Source organism: Mustela nivalis (genome assembly GCF_964662115.1).
Source record: "Mustela nivalis genome assembly, chromosome: 7".
Lineage (NCBI taxonomy): Eukaryota > Metazoa > Chordata > Mammalia > Carnivora > Mustelidae > Mustela > Mustela nivalis.
This window is the reverse complement of record NC_139026.1, coordinates 9,794,110-9,816,053: the sequence shown is the minus strand read 5'-3', so window position 1 is coordinate 9,816,053 and position 21,944 is coordinate 9,794,110. Positions and strand designations below refer to the sequence as shown.

Below are 21,944 nucleotides of genomic sequence, written 5' to 3'. Positions count from 1 at the left end.
CTCATGAGCCTTCTCACTTATGTCAATTAATAAATCAGGGCAATAATCTTTCCTATACCATGTGGCCTAGTTCTGATTCAGAAAATAGGAGCCCCTGTCCCTGTCCCCGTGCACATACGGTAATGACTGAAGACATAAGCCACGTGAACCCTCTCGCCGTTCTGATGCCTGCTTTCCCCTTCGCTAGCAGTCAAACCCAGAATCATCGTTTCTGGAACCAAGCACATACTGGGTGCAGAGACCCAAGCTTGAGCTCAGATTCTGTCTCAGGTTTGCAGAGTCTGATGACCTCAGGACCTCTGCACTCAACGATTCTTTTGGCTTGGACATACTTCCTACAGCTAGCTCCTTCTCAGCTATAATGTGAACTCATCAGAAAGGGCTGCCTCCCCCCACCTCACCCCCCAGCACCCAGCCTCCACTCCCACAGCAGCCCATCACAGTGTTTTTATAATGAATTCAGCATATTTTGTTTTTGTATTTTCTGTCCTTGGAAGGCAAGGACTCAGGTCTTACGTTGGTCCTTGTGATGGAGGCCACGTGGTGACACTGGTCAAACACAGCCATACGCAGGGCCTCAGAATTCTCATCTGTAGGACTGGGAGCATAACACCCAGCTTTGAGGTCTGTGTGAGGATTACGGGACACAAGGACACCTGTGGTGCTTTGTCATCCTACCCCCCCACCCCCACCCTCCTCAACAGGCTGGAAGGGAGATGTGAGCACAGCTTACATTCTGGGGGGGGAAGAGTGACTAGCAAACACAATGAAAAAAGAAAATACATAATAAAGATAAGTACTAAAGAGAAAAGTTCAGCAAAGAAAGTGGGTAGGAAGCATGTGTTGGGGGGGTTCACTTTGCAGACACGTTTCTTTGGATTCTCACAACGATGTTTCAGATGAAATCATAGCCTGAGATCTAGGGAGGCTAAGTGACTGCCCAAGGTCATATAGCTTGGAAAGCAGTGAAGGCAGAATTTGAATCCAGGTCAAATCTAGGCTACCTTTAAAAAAGTTGACTCCTGACTGCCCTTAAATCAGTACGGTAAATACGGTTGCCTTTTATTTCTGGGATAATTCATTTCAGTAAAAAAAGAAGCAGAAAGAGGTCGAAGTACACATTACCTTAACGGCTTTTATTGAGCAATGCAATAAACGTACATATCACTTTCTTGCATAATTTTAACGGCCTGCGGGGAGAATTTTAGAAAAGCATCTCAGTCAGCTGCATGGTGAGTTTAGGGGAAAAACTGCCCCAGCACAGCCTAACCCCTTCATCTCCCAGATGAGGTCACTGCAGTTCTGCAAGGTGACTCGAGGTCCTTCAAGGCGCTCACCAAGCCCAACCGGCTTCACCAGATTTCCCGGTCTCTGCGGCTTTAACCCTCCCCGGGCCTGAGTGGCTCCAGAGGGCGCTATGGACTGGTTCCCCCGAGGGCCGCCAGAGGGCGATAGACTGCAAAGGACTTGGGAGCCGGGGACCGGCTCCCCCCGGGCATGACGTCATCTTGCGATCCACCGGCCGCAGGTGGGAAAGCCAGAGGCGAGAGACCTTAGATGGAGGGAGAAACGGCAGGAGAAAAGACACTGTGGCTAGGAAGTGTGTCCATTCCGCCCTCCCTGACTTCAGACTAGCCCCCACCGGTACCGTCTCCCCGCTGTTGCCGCCTGGACCGCGCTAAAACAAAAGCCTGACTTTGTCGCCACCAAAACTCTTCCACGACACCAACAAAGCTTACTGAAAAAAAGCTAAACACGGACCTGCATGATCTTGCCCTGGCCTAATTCCAGGCCCACCTCCTCTGGGGCCCTACGGACATGCTATCAATTCTCTAAACGCACCCTACTCTTTCTACCCTGTGGACCCTGCGGACCCTGCGGGCCCTGCGGGCCCCGCAACGTTTGGTTCCCTCCACCTGAAAGACCCTTCCGCACCAGGTTTATCCGGAGAGACCCGTCTGTCTCTCTGCTGAATGTCACCTCCGTGAAACCTCCCCACACAAGAGCCCCTGCCTCATCCCCGAGACCCCTCAACTCCAGTGTGGAGCCGGGGCAACCCCCTGAGCTGCCACGACCCCACAGCTTCCGCTACCGCACTGTAATAAATATCCGGCCTCGCCTTTCCCCTCCGGTTCTCCTCCAGCGCAAAGCAAAGGCAGAGTTCATTAAAAGATCGCAGAATGAATGCAGAGACAGCACGGGGTTTAGGTTCTGCCACTTGCGTGCCCTCAAACTATCTCATGGGCTCATGGGTTTGTTGTGGGAGTGAACGCATTCATGCATAAAAAGTGCTTAGAACAACGCCTGGAACACTGTAAGCCCGCAACAAACTTTAACTTGTCATTTTCGCCGCGACCAACGTACGTCATTGCCCTTTTAAGGGCCCCTCCCACTTTCGCACCTAAGCGGAAATAGCCCCTCAGGGTTCCGGAAGTGACCTCAGAGCCCCTCAGAAACATGGCCGCGGAGCGTTCTTCCGGAAGCGGTCACGGGCATCTTCGTGACGCAGAACGAGTTACAGCGTCCCGTGAGGTTTCCATGGTAGAGCTCTCGGCCCCCAGTCCCTGCGCTTCCTCTTCGACTTGAGCGCCCTGAACGGGAAGGCAGGCGCCGGGTCCCTCCCGCGCCGTCAACTCCACCTGGGGGGAGAAGTTAGGGGAGCTGGTGACGCTCTAGGCGAGCTCGTTCGCGTCTCTATGGTGCCGAGCACTCCTGTGCGCCGCTCCCGTGCGTCGGGGCGGACGTTGCCCCTTTAATCGGCGGAGGGCGGTGCCGAGGAGGTCCCGCGAGAGCAGCGGGGGGCGGGGGGCGGTGCCGAGGCCGGGGGCCCGTGGCGGATGGAGCCCGCGATGGAGCCGGAGACTCTGGAGGCGCGAATCAGTGAGTGTCCGGGAGGGGCGCGGGCCGGACCGGAACCGGAACCGGGGGCACGAGGCGGGCCCCTTCCCGGCGGGGGCGGGGTACGCGGCGCCCCCTCCCCACGCTCCGCCTCCGGCCGAGGAGAGGCGGTGCCGGGAGCCGGTTCTTCCGACCCTGAGGTGAAGGAAGACCCCACTAGCAGCGCGGGCCCGCGGTGGAAGCGGGCACCGCCCACCCATCCGACCTGTGGGCCGCGACCCTCGGGGAGGAGTGAGCTGCGCCCAGAACCCCCAGGACGGAGACCGTAGTGTCTAAGCCCCTGAGGCCCAGACTTCTCCACCGAGTGTCGGACCCCCAAGTCTTTCCTTTAGGCCCGGGAGGGGGAAAGCCAGCGGCCTTAGGGCTGCACATCAGCGGCCCTAGGGCTGCATCTCCCCGAGGGAGGGACCCTACTCTCTCCGGGCCCAAGTCCTCCACTCTCTGGCCCTGCATGGCGTGATTCCCTCCTATCCGTTCCTTGATCCTGGAGCTCCTCTCAAATTTGCTCGTTTCCTCGCCCAGGAAAGGAGGACTCACTGGCCCATCAGATCCTCCAAGCTCTGGCCACACAGTGAGAAACCCTTAAACCACACAGGCTTAGGAGGGTCCCATTTGAGACTCCAGAAGTAATGTCAAGTTCTCTGTCACTACCCTCAGCCCAGCCCCTCAGGTTCTGTACCTCCACCCGAGACCCCATTCCCAGCCCTTGCTGACCTTCCTCCAGAGGCCCCTGAACGCTTTTCTGTGTGTGTCCTCAGGCAATGGTTCCTACTAGTCAGACCTCCTATCCCATATTGCTGATGGAGCTCCACGGCTCTCGCAGCCCCACGCAGCCCCACGCTGGACTCTCCCTGGGCTAATGACAGCTCCCTCCCAGGTCTCTTCTCTCCTGGGTCCACGTCAGTGTCAGGGCCTCAGGGACCCGTCGGTCATCTACCTTCAGTTCAGGCCCTTGGCACACCAGGGAGCTATGCAGGGTGATTTGAGGTCACAGTCAGCCCTTTTTGAGCTAGTCTTGAGCAGAATTGAACCCTGAGGTTGGCCCTGGAACCACCACTTTTCCAGACATGTTTCAGAGTCAGTCTAGTCAGTGGAGGGGGATGGCGTGGAAAGGAAGCACTAGGTGGCCCTCGAGACTGTTCCAGAATGCCACAAGTGTCCAGCTCCCAGCAGCAGCTTGGGAGGATGGGCAGGGCCCTGGCTGACAGATCTGACAAACCTCAGGACTTGAGCTGAAGGTGATACAAAGCACTGTCAGGTTTAACAACAGTGGGGATTTTCTGAGAGTCCCAAGTCTCATCTGAGAAACAGGAGTCAGGACACCCGGGTTTGGCAGTAGGCTGGATTTTCAATAGACTGAGGCCACAGTCATTCTCTCTTTTTCTTCCCCTTTGTGCCCCACCCAAATTATAAGCTCTTCCCTCAGCATTGGTTTGGAGGTAAAGAGTAGTTTCTGGTAGATAAGTGATGATATTGTCACCACCGTGGAGTGACAGGGTAGAGTCGTGCCCTATTGTGAAAGACTTCCCTCTTGCCCTCCCTGGGTGTTCTCCCTTGCTTCCTGCCAGGGAAAGTGCTCCCCCCAGGTGGAGGTAAGAGGGCTGGGGGTTGGGGCCCCAGGCCACAGAGGTTGGTCAGGCCTTCTTGGACCCAGCAGTTCTCACTCTGAGCCAGATGCAGGGGAGAAAGCTGATGTCTCGTGATGCCCTCGCTTCTTCCTCACTGGCTTCTGACTCGGGAACAGTTTCTAGAATTAGCTTCTCTGTCCTCACTCAGACTCATGTGTCCGATACTTGTACGGGACTTCCCGTTTTAGGGTCTCCCTGCCAGTCCCATTCTATCTTTCTAACTCCAGAAGGGTGTGCCCCAGCCTCTGTCCACACTAGAGGACTAGAAGGCAGAGTAGTTGGGGTAGATTGAGTAGATTGGTTGGGGGTGGGGCAAGAGCGTCTGTTCCTGGATCCCTGGGCAGTCAGCAGGGGCTTCATCGCCCAGGGACAAGAGGGCTCTGCAGGGCTCCTGGAACAGAGATTTGTACCCAGAGAAAAAATGTTTCATTCAGATCTCTGCTCAGCTGTGCCTCCTCCGAGAGCTCTGCCCGAGAGAGCAGCAGCCCCCCTCCCAATCAAGACACCTTCTATACGTTCTCCTTGTTTTGATTTTCTTTATGGTGCTTAACAGCAGCATGCAGTGTCTTGTTTATTTGTTTGTCTGAGTCGTTGGTGTTTCTCTTGCTGGGCTCTGAGCTCCTGGAGAGCAGGAATTTTGTCTTTTTCACCTCTGTGACCCCAGCCCTCAGAATATTTCTTGAATAAATAGGAATGGACTAAACGGCTGCCAGGCACTGGAATCCCAGAGCTCTGGGCCTCCCACCACAGCATAGAACCCAAGTGGGCAGGCGCCACACGCTGGGTCCCCAGCCTCCTGCCATCCACAGATCCTTCTCTGTCCCACCTGCTAGGCTGTGTTCCCTCCACACCCCGGCTCAATGTCAGGCTTGGGCAGAAGAGGCCAGGATAGGGAGAAGCTTAGAGACAGGCTTCTGGGAAGGTGATAAGGATCCAGCTCTGGCTGTCGCCATGGCCCCACTTTATGTCACGAGTTTTGTCCTCTAAATCAGTCCACGTTTCACTCCAGTTTTACAAATGGAGAAATAGAGGTTCAGGGAAGTTATATTAGCTACTTGATTGTTTTCTAACCAGCGCTGGGTGTCAGGGAGGTGACTGTCTGGCCTGGTGTGTCACCCTCTCCTGTAGGCCTGTACCCTTTCCTGGCCACTGCCTGTACCTGGGTTCAGACTCCCCCAGACCCCGCGCCCACCTGCCAGCAGCTGAGCCCTCCTTCGTTCATTCGGTTGCCGAGGGGAAACGGGCTTGTGCCCAAGAGGCTGGGATGCCGCACAACGGCGGGCTTGGGCCCTCTGATGAAGGTCAGAGCTGAGGCACGCACGAGAAAGAGCTGATCCGGCCGTGCCCCCCTGGGCAAGAGCCTGGGTTAGGGAAGACTTCGTGGAGGAAGTGATATTTGAGCCGCACTCCTTACCAAGGTCCTTCATGCCCTGCTCTGTGCCCAGTGATCCACATCTCACCTCCGCCTGCACAGCCCTTGTGCTATCCCCAGCCCCGTTAACTCCTGCTTGAGTGTTGCCTCTTCCGGGCAGCCTGCCTGGCCTCAGGCCCAACTGAGCCCCCTGCTCGTGGCTCCCTCACCTCCCTTTTTTCACACTGTGTTGAGAACCTAGCTTCCCTTGGCCCACTTCCCAGCCACATGGCTCCTTGAGAGCCAAACTATGGTTTTTTTTTTTTTTTACCTCTGGATCTGAGTGTGTAAATTCCATGAGAATTATGAGGACACTTTCTGAAGCAGAATCAGAGGAGGTACAGGCAGGCAGGCGGACAGGCATGCAGCTGCGGAGATGGGAGCCCTGGGGAGCGGGGGAACTCCACCCCGAGTACCATCTCTACAAGTAGGGCTCTCTGGGGGGAGGCCACAAGGGGAAGCCCATGTACGGGAGCTCATCTGTCCACTGATCCAGCCGAAAGATAATCGCTCAGGTCTTGAAGCTTTTGGGCCAGGAAGCCAAGGGGAGTCTTTTTGTTTTGCTCAGTCCTCTCTCCCCGTCCCCTACCTGCCAACCTTGCTGCCAGAGTAGGGAGCGGGAGAGGCAGGAACCCTTTCACCAGGCTGCGGGGGCCCTCTCTCTCCTCCTGCAGACAGAGCCACCAACCCCCTGAACAAGGAACTGAATTGGGCCAGCATCAACGGCTTCTGCGAGCAGCTTAACGAGGACTTTGAGGGGTAGGTGGCCTCCTCTTTTGCTCACGTACTCAACAGAATCCACCGTGCGCCTGCGTGCCCACTCCACACCCTGGCCTGAGGCAGAGACTTGAGTGGGTTGCAACTCCATTTTCATTCTCAACGAGCTCACAAACTCAGGATGGCACCACTACTGTAAGGCGCGCCCCCTGTAAACCGGGCCTCGCTGAACCCATCGTACAAGTGAAGAAGCTGAGGTCCAGGGGACTCGGGGGTTCCCCACAAAGAAAGTGGTAGTCCTGGACCTAATTAAGCCCAGGTCCGCCTGAGCCCTAGCCAGTGTTTTGTTGGCACATGCTCCCCAGCTGGGAGGAGGCCAGCGGGCCGTCTGCGCAAGGGAGAGCGAGAACCACCAGTGTTAGAACCACCAGCGTTAGAATTAGTGCTTGTCATTAATGCACATTTGGGGTTTGGTGCAGGCAGGGGCTAGAGTGACAGGTAGCATGGGGTGGCTTTGCTAGCAGGCTCCCCAGGTGGTGCTCAAGTCTGGGGAGCACAGCATGCCACCCCGTGCAGGCGCTGTGCTCTGGGAGGCCGTGCATACAGCATGATGGGCGCGACCCGGAGTCTAGCTGCTGGGGTGCGAGTCCTGTCCCTCTGTCGGCTGAGTCAGCCAGGCAAGCTTCCATATTTTCTGTTGTAAAATGGGGGCGAGAGGGCTGTCGACTCTGAAGGGCCCCATTGAAGGCTGTGCAGGGAAAGGCATCTGGGGTGCTTCATCCATTCTAAGCACTCTGTCCATGTTCAGTGTCACGGTCACCGGTGATGGGTCTTTTGTGATCTAGTAGATGGTATCACCACCTCCACTGTGAGCTGCTTTGCCTTCGCCCAGCAAAATGTCCCAGGGAGCTCTGTCTGCCTGTCTTTCATGGTCCATTGTCATGGTGTACTCCCAGACCAGGCCCTTGGAGGCCGTGGCCCCCTCTCCAGCTCACAGTTCTCAGCAAAGCCAGCTAAGAGGCTGAGCTGATGCCTTTTGAAGGTCCCCGGCTCTGCATCCTTGCTTGGTCCTTCCCTGTTGGGCTGCCATCTCTGGCCCCATCAGACCAGAAAAGAAGCTGGGCCTTTGCATCTCCCTGCCCTGCTGATGCAGCCAAGGGCTGCGGTCCCAGCAGGGTGGTGTGGCAGCCCTCCCCTGGGGCGCCTCGGACTCTGGCCATTTGGGATCTGTGCTGTTCCTCTTGTCCAGGCCTCCACTTGCCACCCGGCTCTTGGCTCACAAGATCCAGTCACCGCAGGAGTGGGAGGCGATCCAAGCCCTGACGGTGAGAAGGGGAGAGAGGGTGCCATCTGGGCCCTGACCATGGGGATGGCACCCGGGGAGGCCACGATTGAGGTTGATTTGGGGTCCCGACAGGCTCTTCTTTAGAACCCAAAGGAGTAGTGCCAGAATGGCCTAGACTGGGAGTCTGGGCCAGCCCCTGGGGGCCCGTGGCCTCCTGCGCCAGCCCCTACACAGTTAGGCTTCTTCTTGGGGGGAAAGGCCCGAGGATCGTCTGGCCCAGGGGTTCCCTGCTCGAGACCTGTGTCAGATCTCCAGGAGGCTGGGCACATGCTGAATGAGGGCTGCACCCCAGGCTCGGTGAACCTGAACTTCAGTATCTGCTCCCAGGAACCAGCATATTCATAAAGGTCCCAGGAGCAGTGTGCAGCCTGTGGAGCGCATCAGGGGTCTCCAGACCCAGGACGGTGCTGCCCTTCCCATGACAGTTTGAGTGCTGATGCTGGGCTCAGGCCAGAGCTTTCAAAGCTGTATCAGCGGAAGACTGGGTTGGGGGGTGCGCTGTGGCCCCCAGGCATGGGCCACACGGCAGCCCACTGTAGAGCATGGCTGATCTTGGCTGGTAAACAGTTTTTCTTTTCATAGTTCCGTATTTATTTTGATGGAATAGGGTTTTCTCAGATATATCTGAGGGCACGGATGTGTAGGATAAGGCAAAGTAGATGGTGCCTGTTGAACTTTTTAAAAAATCATCAAAGAAAAATCACAGGAAAATCATTTATAAGCAGTGCTGCTCCATGGGCAGGCTAAAGCGGGGCTCCCCTGGCACTGCTATTAGGTATCACCAGCCCTCGAGGTCGCGTTGGGGTGTGGCAGTCAGGCTCAGGGCTCTGACCCTCAGAGTCCTCTGGTCCTCAGGAGTCATTCCCCCCTACCTTCCAAATGCCCACCCCTGAGCTCCTGGGCCCTGACCAAGGTGTGAGGGGAGGCTGTCTCCTCTGACTTCCCTCCCTGGGATCCCCCCAACCCAGGTTCTGGAAACATGCATGAAGAGCTGCGGCAAAAGGTTCCATGACGAGGTGGGCAAGTTCCGCTTTCTCAACGAGCTCATCAAGGTCGTGTCTCCCAAGGTGGGTGCTCTGAGCCCCAGCTCAGGCCTGCACTGTCGCTTGGGGGAGTTGGGGAAGGAGGACCCCTGCTCGGCCCCCGTTAGAAGTCTGGCACAAACACTTCACAGCGAAGTCCGGGGCAGCGTGGGGTCTGGGACGGGGGCTTCCAGGCCACCTGCTGGCCGGCGGCTCTGGACCTGCTCACAGATGGGGCTGCCCAGGCTTGGTGAGGGGTGACTGCAGGGCATGCACATAGCTCGGCCACCCCAGCTCTGCTCTCTCCCCACGGACCTGACTGCAGTGCCCCCCACAAGGGTCTAGTGGAAGGTCTCCCTGTCCCCACCTCAGGATGCTGAGGCCCCACACCTAAGTGGGGAGCCGCTAATGGGCCCAGCCCCAGCCTTGGCCTGGGGGGTCCTCCCATAGTACATGCACCTGTTTGAGGCCCCTTGGATGAGACCCCAGTCCTTCGGCCCCTGCTTCGCTCGTACGCCCCTCTTGACCAGAGCAGCTGAATGTCCCTGCCAGCCCCGCGTTCTTTTCCCACAAAGCAACTGGTGTGAGAGCCAGCTGCCACAGCCTAGTCTGCTGCTAAGAGACTGGGAGTGGGACCCGCTGAGTGGTGCCACACCTGTCCCTTCCCTGGCCCACCCCCAGCCAGGTGGCTCCTCCTTGCCGAGGTCGCAGGGTTAAGCCCTAGATGAGCTGGCCTCGGGCACTGGGCTCTGCGCCTTCCCCGGGTCAGCCTGCATCCTCGCTGTGGTGCCGCTTCTCTCATCCCTGCTTAGCAGGTGGGCCAGCGGCGCTCGGAGGTGAGCTCAGTGTGCACTGGGCCACTCAGGGGCAGGGAGGGAATGCCAGGGCCCTGCAGGCTGAGCTTTCCAGAGGGAGTCCTGGGGAGGCGGCCAGCTCAGGCCGGGGGTTGGGGCTGCAGCGAGCGGGGCTGGACAGTGGCAGCGGCCTCCTCTCCCCTCGGTCTCTGAAGTACCTGGGCTCGAGGACGTCAGAGAAGGTGAAGAACAAAATCTTGGAGCTCCTCTACAGCTGGACGGTCGGCCTGCCCGAGGAGGTGAAAATCGCCGAGGCCTACCAGATGCTGAAGAAGCAGGGTGAGGGCCCAAGGGTGAGGTGTGGGCAGCGCCTTCGCCCCTCCTCCCCGAGCTGGGGCTTCTGGCAGCTTCTGGCAGTGAGGTCATGGGGCTCTCCTTTACCTTTTCAAGAAGCTTTAGCTAGTGGGGCCTTTCTATGGCTCTGTCTGAAGCTAGGTTGGGTGGAGGGAAGGTGAATTTGGGTCAGACTTCTCCTCAGAGAGTGGCCCCCACAGAGTGGCCTCAAAATATGTCTGCCTAGACTCCGCCACGCAGTTCGACACTGTAGTTCCGAGCCAGCCCTGGCCCACCAGAGTCCAGAGCCGGCAAGCTGGAGAAAGACCCCTCCTGCCCTCGCCTGCTCCCCCTTCCCATCCCCCACCCTGGCCCGAGGCCTTTTTCACAGCCTTCCCACCACCGTCTACTCCAGGGATTGTGAAGTCTGACCCGAAGCTTCCAGATGATGCCACCTTTCCTCTTCCTCCTCCACGACCCAAGAATGTGATCTTCGAAGACGAGGAGAAGTCCAAGGTGCAGCTCCAGGGGCGGGTAGGAGGGGTACAGGAGGACCTTCAGGGCCTACGGGGTCTGAGCTCCCGGCGCTGGCTGTCCCGCCCCGAAGCAGGGGCTCATGAGGGCCGGGTCACCGAAGTGGGTGACAGGAGGGTCGGTGAAGCACTTCTGTGCTCTGAGCACATCCCACCCAGAGTCCTAGCATTCAGTAGACACGAGCGCACGTCTGGTGTCCCTGGGATTAGTTTGAGGGCATTTCATAGGTTGAGCAAGAGTTTGCATATTTTTGTCTTGAGTCCTTGTGATGATAATTTTACTAACTTCATGTTAAAGAAGCATGTGCTCACGGGCAAGAAACTAAACACTATGGAGGAGGTAAGATAAAAAGCAAATATCTTATCTCGTCCTGACCTAGAGAGTAAGCACTGTTGAGTTCCTGGTACATCCTTCCAGAAGATTCTCTGGTGAGAATAACATAACATTCTGTACCATCTGTCGAGGATTTTCTCAGGGAATATTCACATGCAGTGTTTCAGTGCTCCCCAGTTAGGCTTCGGGAGATGCTCACTGTCTCACGGAGAGCTTAGTACGTACCCCACAACCCCCAGCGAGGACATGGGGAGCCGGGATAAGACCCAGGCCCAGTACTGGTGTCCCAGGTGTGCCCCTCTGTCCCTGCAGATGCTGGCCCGCTTGCTGAAGAGCTCCCACCCCGAGGACCTCCGAGCAGCCAACAAACTCATCAAGGAGATGGTGCAGGAGGTGATCGCCAAGCCCACAGTGCGGGGAGGAGGAAGAGGCGGGATTTGAGCTGGGCCACTGAGGGGGCGTTGTGTATGTGCGTACGAGAGCCCTGTGGTAGCCCCGTAAAGGGCTGTGCCAGCCAAGAAAGAACTCACTGGGGGAGCCCAGTGGGCAGAGCCAGGACCCACATGGAGGGAGAATTTCCCAGCAGCCGAGCTAGCCTGCTCTAGCTGGGCTTCTGGGAGGCTGACGGCCTCTTCCACAAGAGGTAGAAATAAATGAGGCCTCTCTCTATGTAAGGTACTTCTGTACGTATATTTATCACAAGAGAGAGAAGCGTGCGTGTTTAAGTTCTAAGTGAGTGTACGGACGCTGAAGGTGCGCACTGAAACTTTTTGTGTGGACGAGGGCAGGTCATCCGAGCTTATGGTCTGGAGACCTGCAGGGCAGGAGTCCCAGGCTGTCTCCCAAGGGCCAGCTGTGCGCCCTGACAGTGCAGCAGGAGGTCGGGGCGGCCCCCCACAAGGAGGGTGACTATGGCACAGCACAGCACAAGCCCAACTTCCATCCCTCAAGGAAGGAGCTTATATAGTCAGCACAGGGGGCCTGGGGTGGGAGGTTCCCTGTCCTAGCTTCTGGTTGTACTGGATGGCCTAATGGCCCCCGTTTTCTTTCTTGAGTGTAGGCTCCTCCTTTCAAAGGACAAACGCAAGGAGGGCAAGGGTCACGGAGAGCCACACGTGTGGTCTGCAGCTCTGGTCCTCCAGAATCACCTGGGCCAGATTCCTGAGTGATCCTGGAGGTGGTGTCTGAGGGCCCCAGCCGTTCTGACAGCCTCATGTGGAGGCCAGGGGCGAGGGACCGTCGGCAGAATGAGAGGAAGTGAGCATAGGGTTGGCAGAGGACTTCTTGGTCTAGAGGGCCTTGTGGTGGGCACGAACCCCGTGAGCAGGGTCACAGCAAGCCAGTGCGAACTCTAGAGTGCGTGGCTCAGAGCCGGCGTGACCTGGGCTCCCCGGGCGGTGGCCTCCCTAGGACCAAAAGCGGATGGAGAAGATCTCAAAGCGGGTGAGCGCCATTGAGGAGGTCAACAACAACGTGAAACTGCTGACCGAGATGGTGATGAGCCACAGCCAGGGCGGGGCCTCAGCCCGCAGCAGCGAGGACCTCATGAAGGTGCGCCTCCTCCTCTGCCCAGCCCCTGCCCTCTCTAGGCCCCTGCTGGCCTGACCCCCCCGCCCCCAACCCTACTGCCCCAGGAGCTGTACCAGCGCTGTGAGCGGATGCGGCCAACACTCTTCCGACTGGCCAGTGACACAGAAGACAATGACGAGGCCTTAGGTGAGCCCCTGGCTAAGTCGGTCCTGTTCCTCTGCCTCCTTCCCTCTCTCCTTTCCCAGGCCTTGTTAAGTATCTGCAGTTGGCAGGAGCTGCCACCAGGGGGCCCCCTTCTCCAGCCCCGACCTTGGGTTCCTCCACATCAAAGAGAAAGCAGAGAGCAGGGGCTGATAGGGTGACCGGACCACCCAGGGGCCAAGTCCCTTCTCAGGCATTTCATGTGCTGCTCCTGAGCTGAACAGCTTGGAATGGGGAGAAGGGACTGGCCCAGGTCACCGAGCCTGACAGTGGCGGAGCCAGGGTATGCTGGGGGCTCTCCCCAGACACTGCCTTCCAGGTAAGGGCCAGAAGCTGAGCACAGATCCCACAGACCAGAGCAGTTCCAGAGCTGGGCCCCATGACTGCTGCCACGGATCAGGTTCTCGTCCTTATTCTCTGCTGCTGTGTCAGCCAGAGTCTCTGGGGCCACAGTCTGGGGACCATCTCAGCCCCTGACTCCTTGGAAGCCCACTGAGGGCCTCCCTGTGCCAAGTGCATGGTCCCTGCCCATGGGACTCGCTGCCCGGACCCCTCTGAGCCCGGCCCCTGAGGGCGTGATGTTGGTACGGGCCTAGTCTATGCCGGGTGCTATTCTAGTCCCTGGGGACGTGGTGTGCTTAAAATGGACCAAAACCACGTCCTCAGTAGAGCGTGTAGCCTAAGGAGAGGGGATGGACAAGGAACCAAGGCCGTGAGAATGGTCGTTTCTCAGGTGGTCATCAGGGACGCAGAGACCAGCCAGCAGGGAGTGGACAGAGTGGGGAGGGGTGATGAAAGGCCTCCTGAGGGGACTTAGCGTGAAGACCTGAAGGCAGGCAGGAAAGAAGCCACGCAGAGATGCACGGGGCATCAGAGCAGCAGAGCCAGTGCCAAGACCTGGAGGCCAGAGTGTGCTGTCATGGTCAGGGCGGCAGGGACACTGGACAAGGGGAGGTGGCAGAGGGTCCGAGGGAGCAGAGCCGTTGGGCTGCTCCCGGCCCCACACCCTCACACGAGGGTTCGGATGGGCACAGGGTGTTCTTCTCCCCCAAGAGCCCCCCACCTTCCTTCAGCCTAGTCTCTCCTCCTGCGTGTTCCAGCCGAGATCCTGCAGGCCAACGACAACCTCACGCAGGTGATCAGCCTGTACAAGCAGCTGGTGAGGGGGGAGGAGGTGAACGGCGAAGCGGCAGCCGGCTCCGGCTCCCTGCCTGGTGAGCGGGCGGCGGGGGCGCCCGGGAGGGGCCTGGCAGTGGAGCAGGGCAGAGCCCAGAGGGGAAGCGCAGGTTCTAGAGCCTGGGGCTGGGACTGCCAGGGTGACCCTGGCCCCTTAAGATGGGGAAGGCCTCTAGGGAGAGAGCTGGAGGGCGTCTATGCCCAGGCTGCAGCTATTGTGGGGAGGAAAGTGTGGACGTGGGGCAGAGGGGGTTGGGAGCCAGGTTTTGGCAAGGACAGAAGAGGGAAGACATTTCTTTCATTTGATAAATCTGGTACCTGTTGTGCAGGGCTGGATGGCGCCCTCCAGGCCTAGTCACTTCTCAAAAGGTGGTTGGTGGGAGGGAATGACACAGAAGTTGCGGGCTCGGCTCCAGTCAGGGTGAAGGGACAGCCATGGAGGTGTCTGTTCTCTATTCTAACCACAGAGGTTAGAAGAGGCCCTGTTGGGGCGTGGGAGGTGCGGCGGGGGCGGGCACCACACAGAAGCAGCAGAGTTCAAGCAAGATCTCAAAGGATGAGAGGTCGTTGGCCAAGTAGAGGGAAGGAGGAAATAGGTTCTGGACAGAGGAACACCATGGGCTAGACAAAGGGCCTAGTGGCAGATTTGGGAGCCAGGGCAGTGTGGCCAAGAGGGGGAAGGAAGCAGGAGGGCTGTGAGGGGAAGGGGTGCAGCTTGCTGCCTCCCCCCGCCCCCCGCAGGCACCTTGGCTTCCAAGAGCCTTACTGTCCTTCATCCAGGGCATGCCTGACTCCTTTCCCCACAGGGAGCACCTCAGCCTTGTTGGACCTCTCTGGCCTGGATCTCCCTCCTGCGGGCACCGCCTACCCTCCTATGCCCACGCGCCCTGCTGACCCGGCCAGCCCTGAGCAGCCTAGCACCTCAGTTTCCCTGCTTGACGATGAGCTCATGTCTCTGGGTGAGGAGGGGGCGGGGCCTGGAGGAGGGCGGGGCAGCTGCAGGAGTGGGTGAGGCCTCTGGAGGCTGGGGTGGGGGTTAGGCCCATTTCACGACTGAGGAGACTGAGGCTCAGGGAGGTTAGAGAGCTGACACAAGTTCTCAGTCCGTGGGTGAGGCCAGCCAGCTTCTAAACCCACCTCCAGTGAGCCCGTCACAGCTGGGCTCCTGTGGCCCCCGGGAAACCAGTGGGACTTCCCTGCAGCGGGTTAGAGCCGAGAATGGGGCACAGGCTGGCAGCAGACCCGCAGGGAAGTGGGGAGCAATAGCGGGCCCTGTCACACCAGAGCCCCAGGCACCTTGTGCCCTATGCTGGTCCTAGACCATAGGCCACGCGCAGGGCTCCAGAGCCCATGGGGAACTGGGCGCACTCCTGGGGAAAACAGTTGTCAGGAGTCTAGCTTTCTGGTGCAGCGGCCCCATCTGAGGGCTTGGAAGTAGAGGACCGTAGTGACAACCTGAAGTTATTAAAGGCAGAGAGAGCTTGAGCTCTGTCAAAAGAATCTGGAAGATTTTGTTGGGGAACCGATTTGGGAGGCAAGAGTCAGACTGTGTTCTCTTGAGCCAAGTCTGAGGTTAAAAACCCAACCTGACGGACCGGAAAAAGTGCTCATGTGCCGGGGTCCTGGGCAGGGTACTGGGCAGGGGGCTTCCCTAACAGCTGCTACCGCACCGTCGTATCACAGACCATCCTCCAAGGAGCAGGGGCCACCGACGTCCCCGCTTCACAGATGCGAAGCAAGGCTTGGGAAGGTGGGGTGACTTGCCCTAAGGGGGGCGCGCAGGTTAGAACGAGGCGCTCTGATCCTAAGGCCTCTCTCTGAGCCTCTCTGCTGCTTGAACTCCCCTCCTCGGCCAGGAAAGGGACATAGGGACTTGGAATGGGACACAAAGGAGGGGGACAGTGGACCACCAGCAGACACCCTGCCTAAGAGGGTCTGACCACAGGATGTCCAGGCTCAGGTGGCCCAGCAGGGCCGGCACCCGGTGGCCGGTGCCCCACGGGGCAGTTGGAGAGTGGGGCCTGGCCCCCCGGTGACCAGCAGGGACCGAGCTGCCACCTCATGAGAAGCAAGGTGTGCCTGGTACTTCCTGTCCAGCCACTGAGCGCCTGCAGCAGAGCCCTGAGCCTCCAGCTTCCGTTCATTTCTACTCAAAGGCAGAGAAAATGTGGGAACAGGAACCGCAAGTGCCAGAGCTGCACCCGCCCGGCTTGGCGGAATAGAGGAAGCCCCAGGACCACAGAGGGGGCTTGTCCTAAACGGTTCTTTGTGGCAGGAAGGGTGAGGGCTGGGGGCAGGGGAAGCCACGCGGACTTCCCACCCGCCAAGGAGGGTGTCCCGGCCCTGCTCAGGCACTTCCTCTGAAGGGCTGGTTTGTCGTGGTCCCCTCATGCAGACGCTGTCATCAGCTTGGTTTTACAGATGAGGCGCAGGGAGGTTGTCACCAGCCTGAAGTCACACAGCCGACTGGCCGGGCTGCGTTCCCACCCCTATAAGGAGGTTACAAACTCTGTTCAGGCCCCGATACTGCCCCTTGCCGGCCGCGTGGCCTGGGGCAGATTCCCTGACCCCTCTTGGCATCCGTTTCCTCAGCCCGGAAAGAGGGGTGATATCTCTACACCGACTTCCATGGTTGTTCGAGGAGTCAGTGAGCCCCGTGCCTGAGGAGCCTGACGTGTCAGGGGCCGGGGGTACGTGTGGGAAATGTTAGCGGCCACCCCCGTGTCGTCCCGGTTCTCGGGGCGGTGTGCCCGGAGGAGACCGAGTCTTCTGAGCTGCCTGCGCCAGGCTGCAGCTTGCTCCTGCAGGATTTGCTAGAAACAGGATGACTTGTCTTCCCTAGGTAAAGCCTGTGGTGAACTTGGCAGGGGTTAGACTGGTTGGTGACCTGCCGTACGGCAAGCCGGCGAGCAGAGCCATGCGGAGGGCCGCCGGCTCCCCTCAGCCCCAGCCAGCCCGCGCTGTGGGCATGGGCCAGGGCAGAGAGGGCCTGTAGGGTCTGCGCCAGCTCCGCCGGCCAGTGTGCACGTGGGGACACCCCAGCCCAGCCAGGGGAGCTTGTTCAGAGTCTGGGGCTCCACCTGCCCCCCAACCTGGACGCTCAGAGGCCATTGTGGTGGGTGGGGGAGTGCAGAATGGTGCCTCCTGTCCGTAGCTTCTCACCTGGTGTCTCCCACCCTCCCTCCCTCCCCACCACCCCTACGCTGGCCAGCCGCCAGCGCACTTTGAAGACAGAATTCTGGGGTCCAGTGGTGGAGATGGCTTTAGAGTGGCAGGCACGGAAGCATGAAGGGTTGCGGGGAATGGGCCTTTGGGCTCTCTGGTTTCTGCTTCTGCTCTGCCACTGGTTCCCTCTAAAAGTGGGTTCTCCCCTTTGAGCTAAGCCTCTCGAGGGGAATGCAGGTGGGCAGGCGCCAGCGATACCCAGGCCAGCACGCAGCACCCCCAGCTCCTGTGCTTCTGCTCAGGAATCTGTCTCCTTCACCTCCGTCTCGCTTCCTTGCAGGACTCAGCGACCCCACACCTCCTCCAGGCCCAAGCTTGGATGGTGCCGGATGGAACAGCTTCCAGGTAGGAGGGCCAGGAAGCAGCCTGAGCCGTCCCAGTGGGAGGATGACTGGGCCAGGCAGCCTGCAGGGCTCAGTGAGGAGGGAGGACCACGTGGGGGCCCTGGGCTAAGGCACCGTGCGCGGATGGTGGAGGGCCGGCGTGCTTCCTCACCCCCGCACCCTCTCCCTGTGTCTCCGTGTTCAGTTGTGATGGGGTTCCCCATTCTTTTTCTTTTGAGGGCGACTTTAAGGTCCTTGGAATATATGGTTTCTAGACTAGACCCCCGGATCAGGCCAGCCCACGAGAGGGGTGTGGGCCAGCAGGAATGTTGTCCCCTTCCGAGCTGCTGCTTCCCCAGATGTCACCTGCCAGGTGGAGAAGGGGCCTCAGGGCAGTTCCAGTGACTGCTCCTTCTCCAGCACAGCTCTCCCCGTCTGCACGCTTTGTATATGCCCAACAGTCCTCCGATGGCGCAGAACCCCCAGCCCCGCCTCGGGTCCCCAACACGGACAGCCAGCCCTCCGCGCAGACGCCCCTGCCAGCGAGCAGTGGTCTGGACGACCTGGATCTCCTGGGGAAGACCCTCCTGCAGCAGTCACTGCCCCCAGAGTCCCAGCAAGTGCGGTGGTGAGCGCCACCCCCACCCCCCCGGGCTGACGTGGGGTGGGAGTCACGCCCATTCTGTCCCCCACCCATCCCCATGGGTGGCAGCTTCGGGGCTCTCCCAGGCCCAGCAGGGAGAGACCCGGTGCCTGTGTGCTCCTGTGAGCAGCAGCTGCTGGAGGACCACCATGTGCCTGGCTCTGTGCTGGGCTAGAGGAGGTGGTGGTGCCCAGGGCAGGTGCAGGGCCCCCGTCCCGTGGAGCAGAGGTTATGGGAGAAGGGGGATCTGCGCCCTACAGGGCAGGGGTGGTGGGCAGGAGAGCAAGAGCTGCCTGTTCCAAGGTAAGGAGACCAAGGCCCAAGAGACAGGAGGCATCTGAGCTGGCTATTGGGGATGGTCAGGAAGCACAGCCTTTCCTGTGCCCCTGATCTCTCAGCCCCCCAAGATTCACACCCCAATGCCACATCCCCCAACAAGGGAGAAGCAGCAACCGGCCCCCCGGCTCACACTTCGGGACCTGCAGAATAAAAGCAATTGCAGCTCGCCCAGCTCCAGCGCCCCCAGCCTCCTCCACGCCGCCTCCCCCGAGCCCCCCGGGCCTCTGCAACAGCCCACGACGACTGATTTCTCACTGGCCAGCATCACTGTGCCCCTGGAGTCCATCAAACCCAGTGAGTGGGCTGGGGGCGCCAGCGGGTACGGGCTGGGCCGGGACCCCCTCGCCGTCCACTTGGGAGCTCTGGGCAAGGCCCTTGCCCTTTTGGGGCCTCTGCCAGAGTGAGGGCAGAGCACTCCGCAGAGCCCGGGCTCCCATAGGCAGGAGGACATTTTTTGCTAGGTGCGCCTTCCCCAGAAAGGCAGGGCCAGGACAGAGAGGTTCAGGGTCTCTCCAAGATCGTGAAACTAAATGAGGCTCAAGCTGGAGGCCCAAGCCTGAGCTGCCCCTGCCCAGGAGCAAGAGGGAGGCCAGCCCAGCCCAGGCCTTGAACAGACCGATGAAGACGGGCAGGTCTTCTCGGCCTTGTCCCTCTCGTGACGACTCTGTCACCAAGGGCCTCACCCCCAGTGCTCCCAAGAAGTGGGGAGTGGGAGCACCCTGAACAGCAGGGTGACCATCCCGGGGTCGCGTGGCGAGAGCGTGACCCCAGCTAACCCCTTGGCCTGCGCTCCAGCACTCCGGGAGTCCTAGCTGCGACCCCGTCTGGGGTGGGTGTCCTGCCACCACCAACACAGTGAAAGTGTCCCTGCCCCATCTGGGTGCCAGCCTGCAGCCCCTGGCCGCCCTGCTACCCAGGGACCTGAGCTCCCGGACCCATCCACCCCTTCCCAGCAGCTCGGCGAGTGCCTGCGGGGAGCTGGGTGTGAGGAGTGGGCTGGTCTGGCCCGGGCTCGGGCCTAGCACCACCCATCAGCCCTCCCTTTCCCCCTGCCAGGCAGCATCTTGCCAGTGACGGTGTATGACCAGCATGGCTTCCGGGTCCTCTTCCACTTTGCGCGAGACCCGCTGCCCGGGCGCTCGGACGTGCTGGTGGTGGTGGTTTCCATGCTGAGCACCGCCCCCCAGCCCATCCGCAACATCGTTTTCCAGTCAGCTGTTCCCAAGGTGACACACGCATGTCTCCCTCCTTTGGAGGCAGGGTGACTTGGGGCTGGAAGGGAGCCAGCTGGCGGGGAGGGGGGGGGGCAGGGGACAGGGTCCCTCTGGGAATGAGGGGATAGAAGAGAACCAAAGGACAGAGCCCCGGGACCCCCAGAGGAGGAGCTGGCAGGCGGACTGGGCCCGGCCCACCAGGATGGGGCCAGGAAGCCGGGCTAGCCGGGTGCCGTCCTGCCCTACGGTCTGCAGGTCATGAAAGTGAAGCTGCAGCCGCCCTCAGGCACGGAGCTGCCAGCATTTAACCCCATCGTCCACCCCTCAGCCATCACCCAGGTCCTGCTCCTTGCCAACCCCCAGAAGGTGAGGGGCCTGGCTGTGACTGTGCACCGCTGTGGGGGTGGGGCGGCCTCTTCTCTCCCCCTGACTCTGCCTTCATCTCTGCCTCAGGAGAAGGTTCGGCTCCGCTACAAGCTTCTCTTCACCATGGGCGACCAGACCTACAACGAGATGGGGGATGTGGACCAGTTCCCCCCACCCGAGACCTGGGGGAGCCTCTAGAACAGGGAGGGGGCGGGGAGAGGAGAGGGCAGCGGGACCGGGCACCGTCTAGCCTGGGTGGGAGGCTGTGGTGGCCTCGGACACCCTTTATTCCCATGGTGAGATCCCTTGGGCCTGGTGCTTCTCCCCTCACCCCTGTGGCCCCCCTCCTTCCTCGTCCCCCTCCCCTGCGGAGCTGAACCCAGCAGGAGGCTGGGCCTGGGTTTTCACTGCTGGGGACCTTCGCCACAGCGGGGAGCGTGGAGCAGGGAGCAGCTGTGTGGCCCTGAAAGGACCTGGGGTCATGGGGGAGAAGCATGGCTGTCAGGCAGGGGCCAAGACGTCAGGCCCAGCCCCGACCCCAGCCCGGGGTGGGGTCATCCCCACCTTTCTCTTATGCCTTATGGGAAGGCCCAGCCATAACTTGGGGGGCCATGCTGGTGCAGGAACCAGCTCAGGTCTCTTCCATAGGAACCGGGTGACTGGGGGGGTGACGCCTGCCCCCCCAGCTCTTTGCACTCTGTGGTGTGTGGTTTGACTCTGCTTTTCTTTCTCCGTGGCCCTGGGGTCACCATCTCAGGAGGCCCAGTTGGGGGAGCCTCATGTGCCCCCCACTTCTCATGGGGGTTTCACTCCACTCACCTGCCCCCTTTGCCATCAGGCCTCCTGAGGAGCTGTGGGGGCTGTGGCTGCTGGCGCAGAGGTTGTGGCGGAGCCGGGTGCCCCAGGGCTCCTGGGCTCCAGGGCTCCTGGCCGAGGGAGGCCCTGCACTGGAGCTCCTCAGTGCATCTCCTTCAGTCGCCAGCCTCTGCTGGGGCCTCCCAGGGGTGCCTCCCCTCTGCCCATCCATCTGTCGGGGGGCTGAGTGGGGTGGGTGTGTGAGTGAGAGCAGGAGTATTTATGGAAATAAAAACGTCCTTTTTTCCTGTACCGGCTGCCCTCCTGGCCTTTCTGAGGTGGAGGGAGATGAGGGTCCAGGAGCTGGAGGGCCCTGGGGCTGCCCCGCAGGCTTCTCTGGCTCAGTCTTTGGAGCTGCAGCCCCCCCCCCCCCGTCTCCCCGCCCCCCATCATCCCTGAGCCCTTCACCGGAAGAGGCCCTGCATGGGGGCCTGTGGTGGTGCTGAGTCACCAGAGAGGGCCCAGGGCTGCGGCGGGCCCAGAGCCGTCCCAGCTGGAAGTGAGTGGCCGCTCAGGCCTGCCAGGAGCCCCAGCTGCTGCAGATGCTGAGTGGGAGCCGACCTCCCCCCCCCCCCCCCCCCGCCCCGGCTGCTCACAACTTCCTCCTGCTGCTCTCAGCCCTCCAAACACTACTTCGTGGAGGCCCCAGAGGGCCCTGCCTCGCCTTCTCTTCTCGCTTTCCCCAGAGGCCGCTCCCAGGAAGCAGGGTGCTAATGGCAGCTCAGTTCTAGAGAGGCCTGGGGATGCTGCACTGGGCCCCCTGCCAGGCCCAGCTGCGGCTGGCTCACCCCCCTACCCCCACCCCCGGTGCTACCAGAGTCCTCTCTTCCCTCGGAGGCTCCAGTCCGGTCCCCAGGAACGACTCAGCTTCTCAGCCAGCAAGGATCGGAGTAAGGGGCGGTTCACTGGGGGGGTTGCTGAGCCGTGTGGGGCCAGCCCTCCCGTGCTGTTCTGCAGGCAAGGCTTCCCCTCGAGCCTGGGCAAGGCCGCCCACCATTTCCCCTCCCAAGCACATGATGGGGAGTCCTATATTTCAAAAAACCAGTTTCACTTTGCC

The 21,944-nt window shown here is 60.2% G+C and overlaps 1 protein-coding gene and 1 long non-coding RNA gene across 7 annotated transcripts; one reads left to right on the top strand and one right to left on the bottom strand.

Moving 5' to 3' along the window:
• Positions 1 to 1,115: 1,115 nt before the first annotated feature.
• On the bottom strand, positions 1,116 to 2,865 carry LOC309869323. Its single transcript, XR_014314118.1, has 2 exons — positions 2,402 to 2,865; positions 1,116 to 1,552 (listed from the first exon to the last, which is right to left on the bottom strand). It is a non-coding gene; the product is annotated as an uncharacterized lncRNA (long non-coding RNA).
• GGA1 (golgi associated, gamma adaptin ear containing, ARF binding protein 1) lies at positions 2,430 to 21,139 on the top strand. 6 transcript variants are annotated; one of them, XM_082740174.1, is made up of 17 exons: positions 2,430 to 2,880; positions 6,612 to 6,696; positions 7,904 to 7,979; positions 8,968 to 9,066; positions 10,031 to 10,154; positions 10,564 to 10,664; positions 11,328 to 11,408; positions 12,426 to 12,566; positions 12,650 to 12,731; positions 13,847 to 13,960; positions 14,729 to 14,881; positions 17,428 to 17,492; positions 17,932 to 18,098; positions 18,553 to 18,746; positions 19,509 to 19,678; positions 19,922 to 20,032; positions 20,120 to 21,139. In XM_082740174.1, exons 1-17 carry the CDS (start codon positions 2,838 to 2,840, stop codon positions 20,228 to 20,230), a joined length of 1,917 nt encoding a protein of 638 aa, XP_082596300.1. In that variant the 5' UTR covers positions 2,430 to 2,837; the 3' UTR covers positions 20,231 to 21,139. The 6 variants fall into 6 exon arrangements, with proteins under 6 accessions (XP_082596300.1, XP_082596299.1, XP_082596302.1 ...); XM_082740173.1 differs by having other exon boundaries at positions 17,896 to 18,098; XM_082740176.1 differs by lacking the exon at positions 19,922 to 20,032.
• Positions 21,140 to 21,944: the final 805 nt, after the last annotated feature.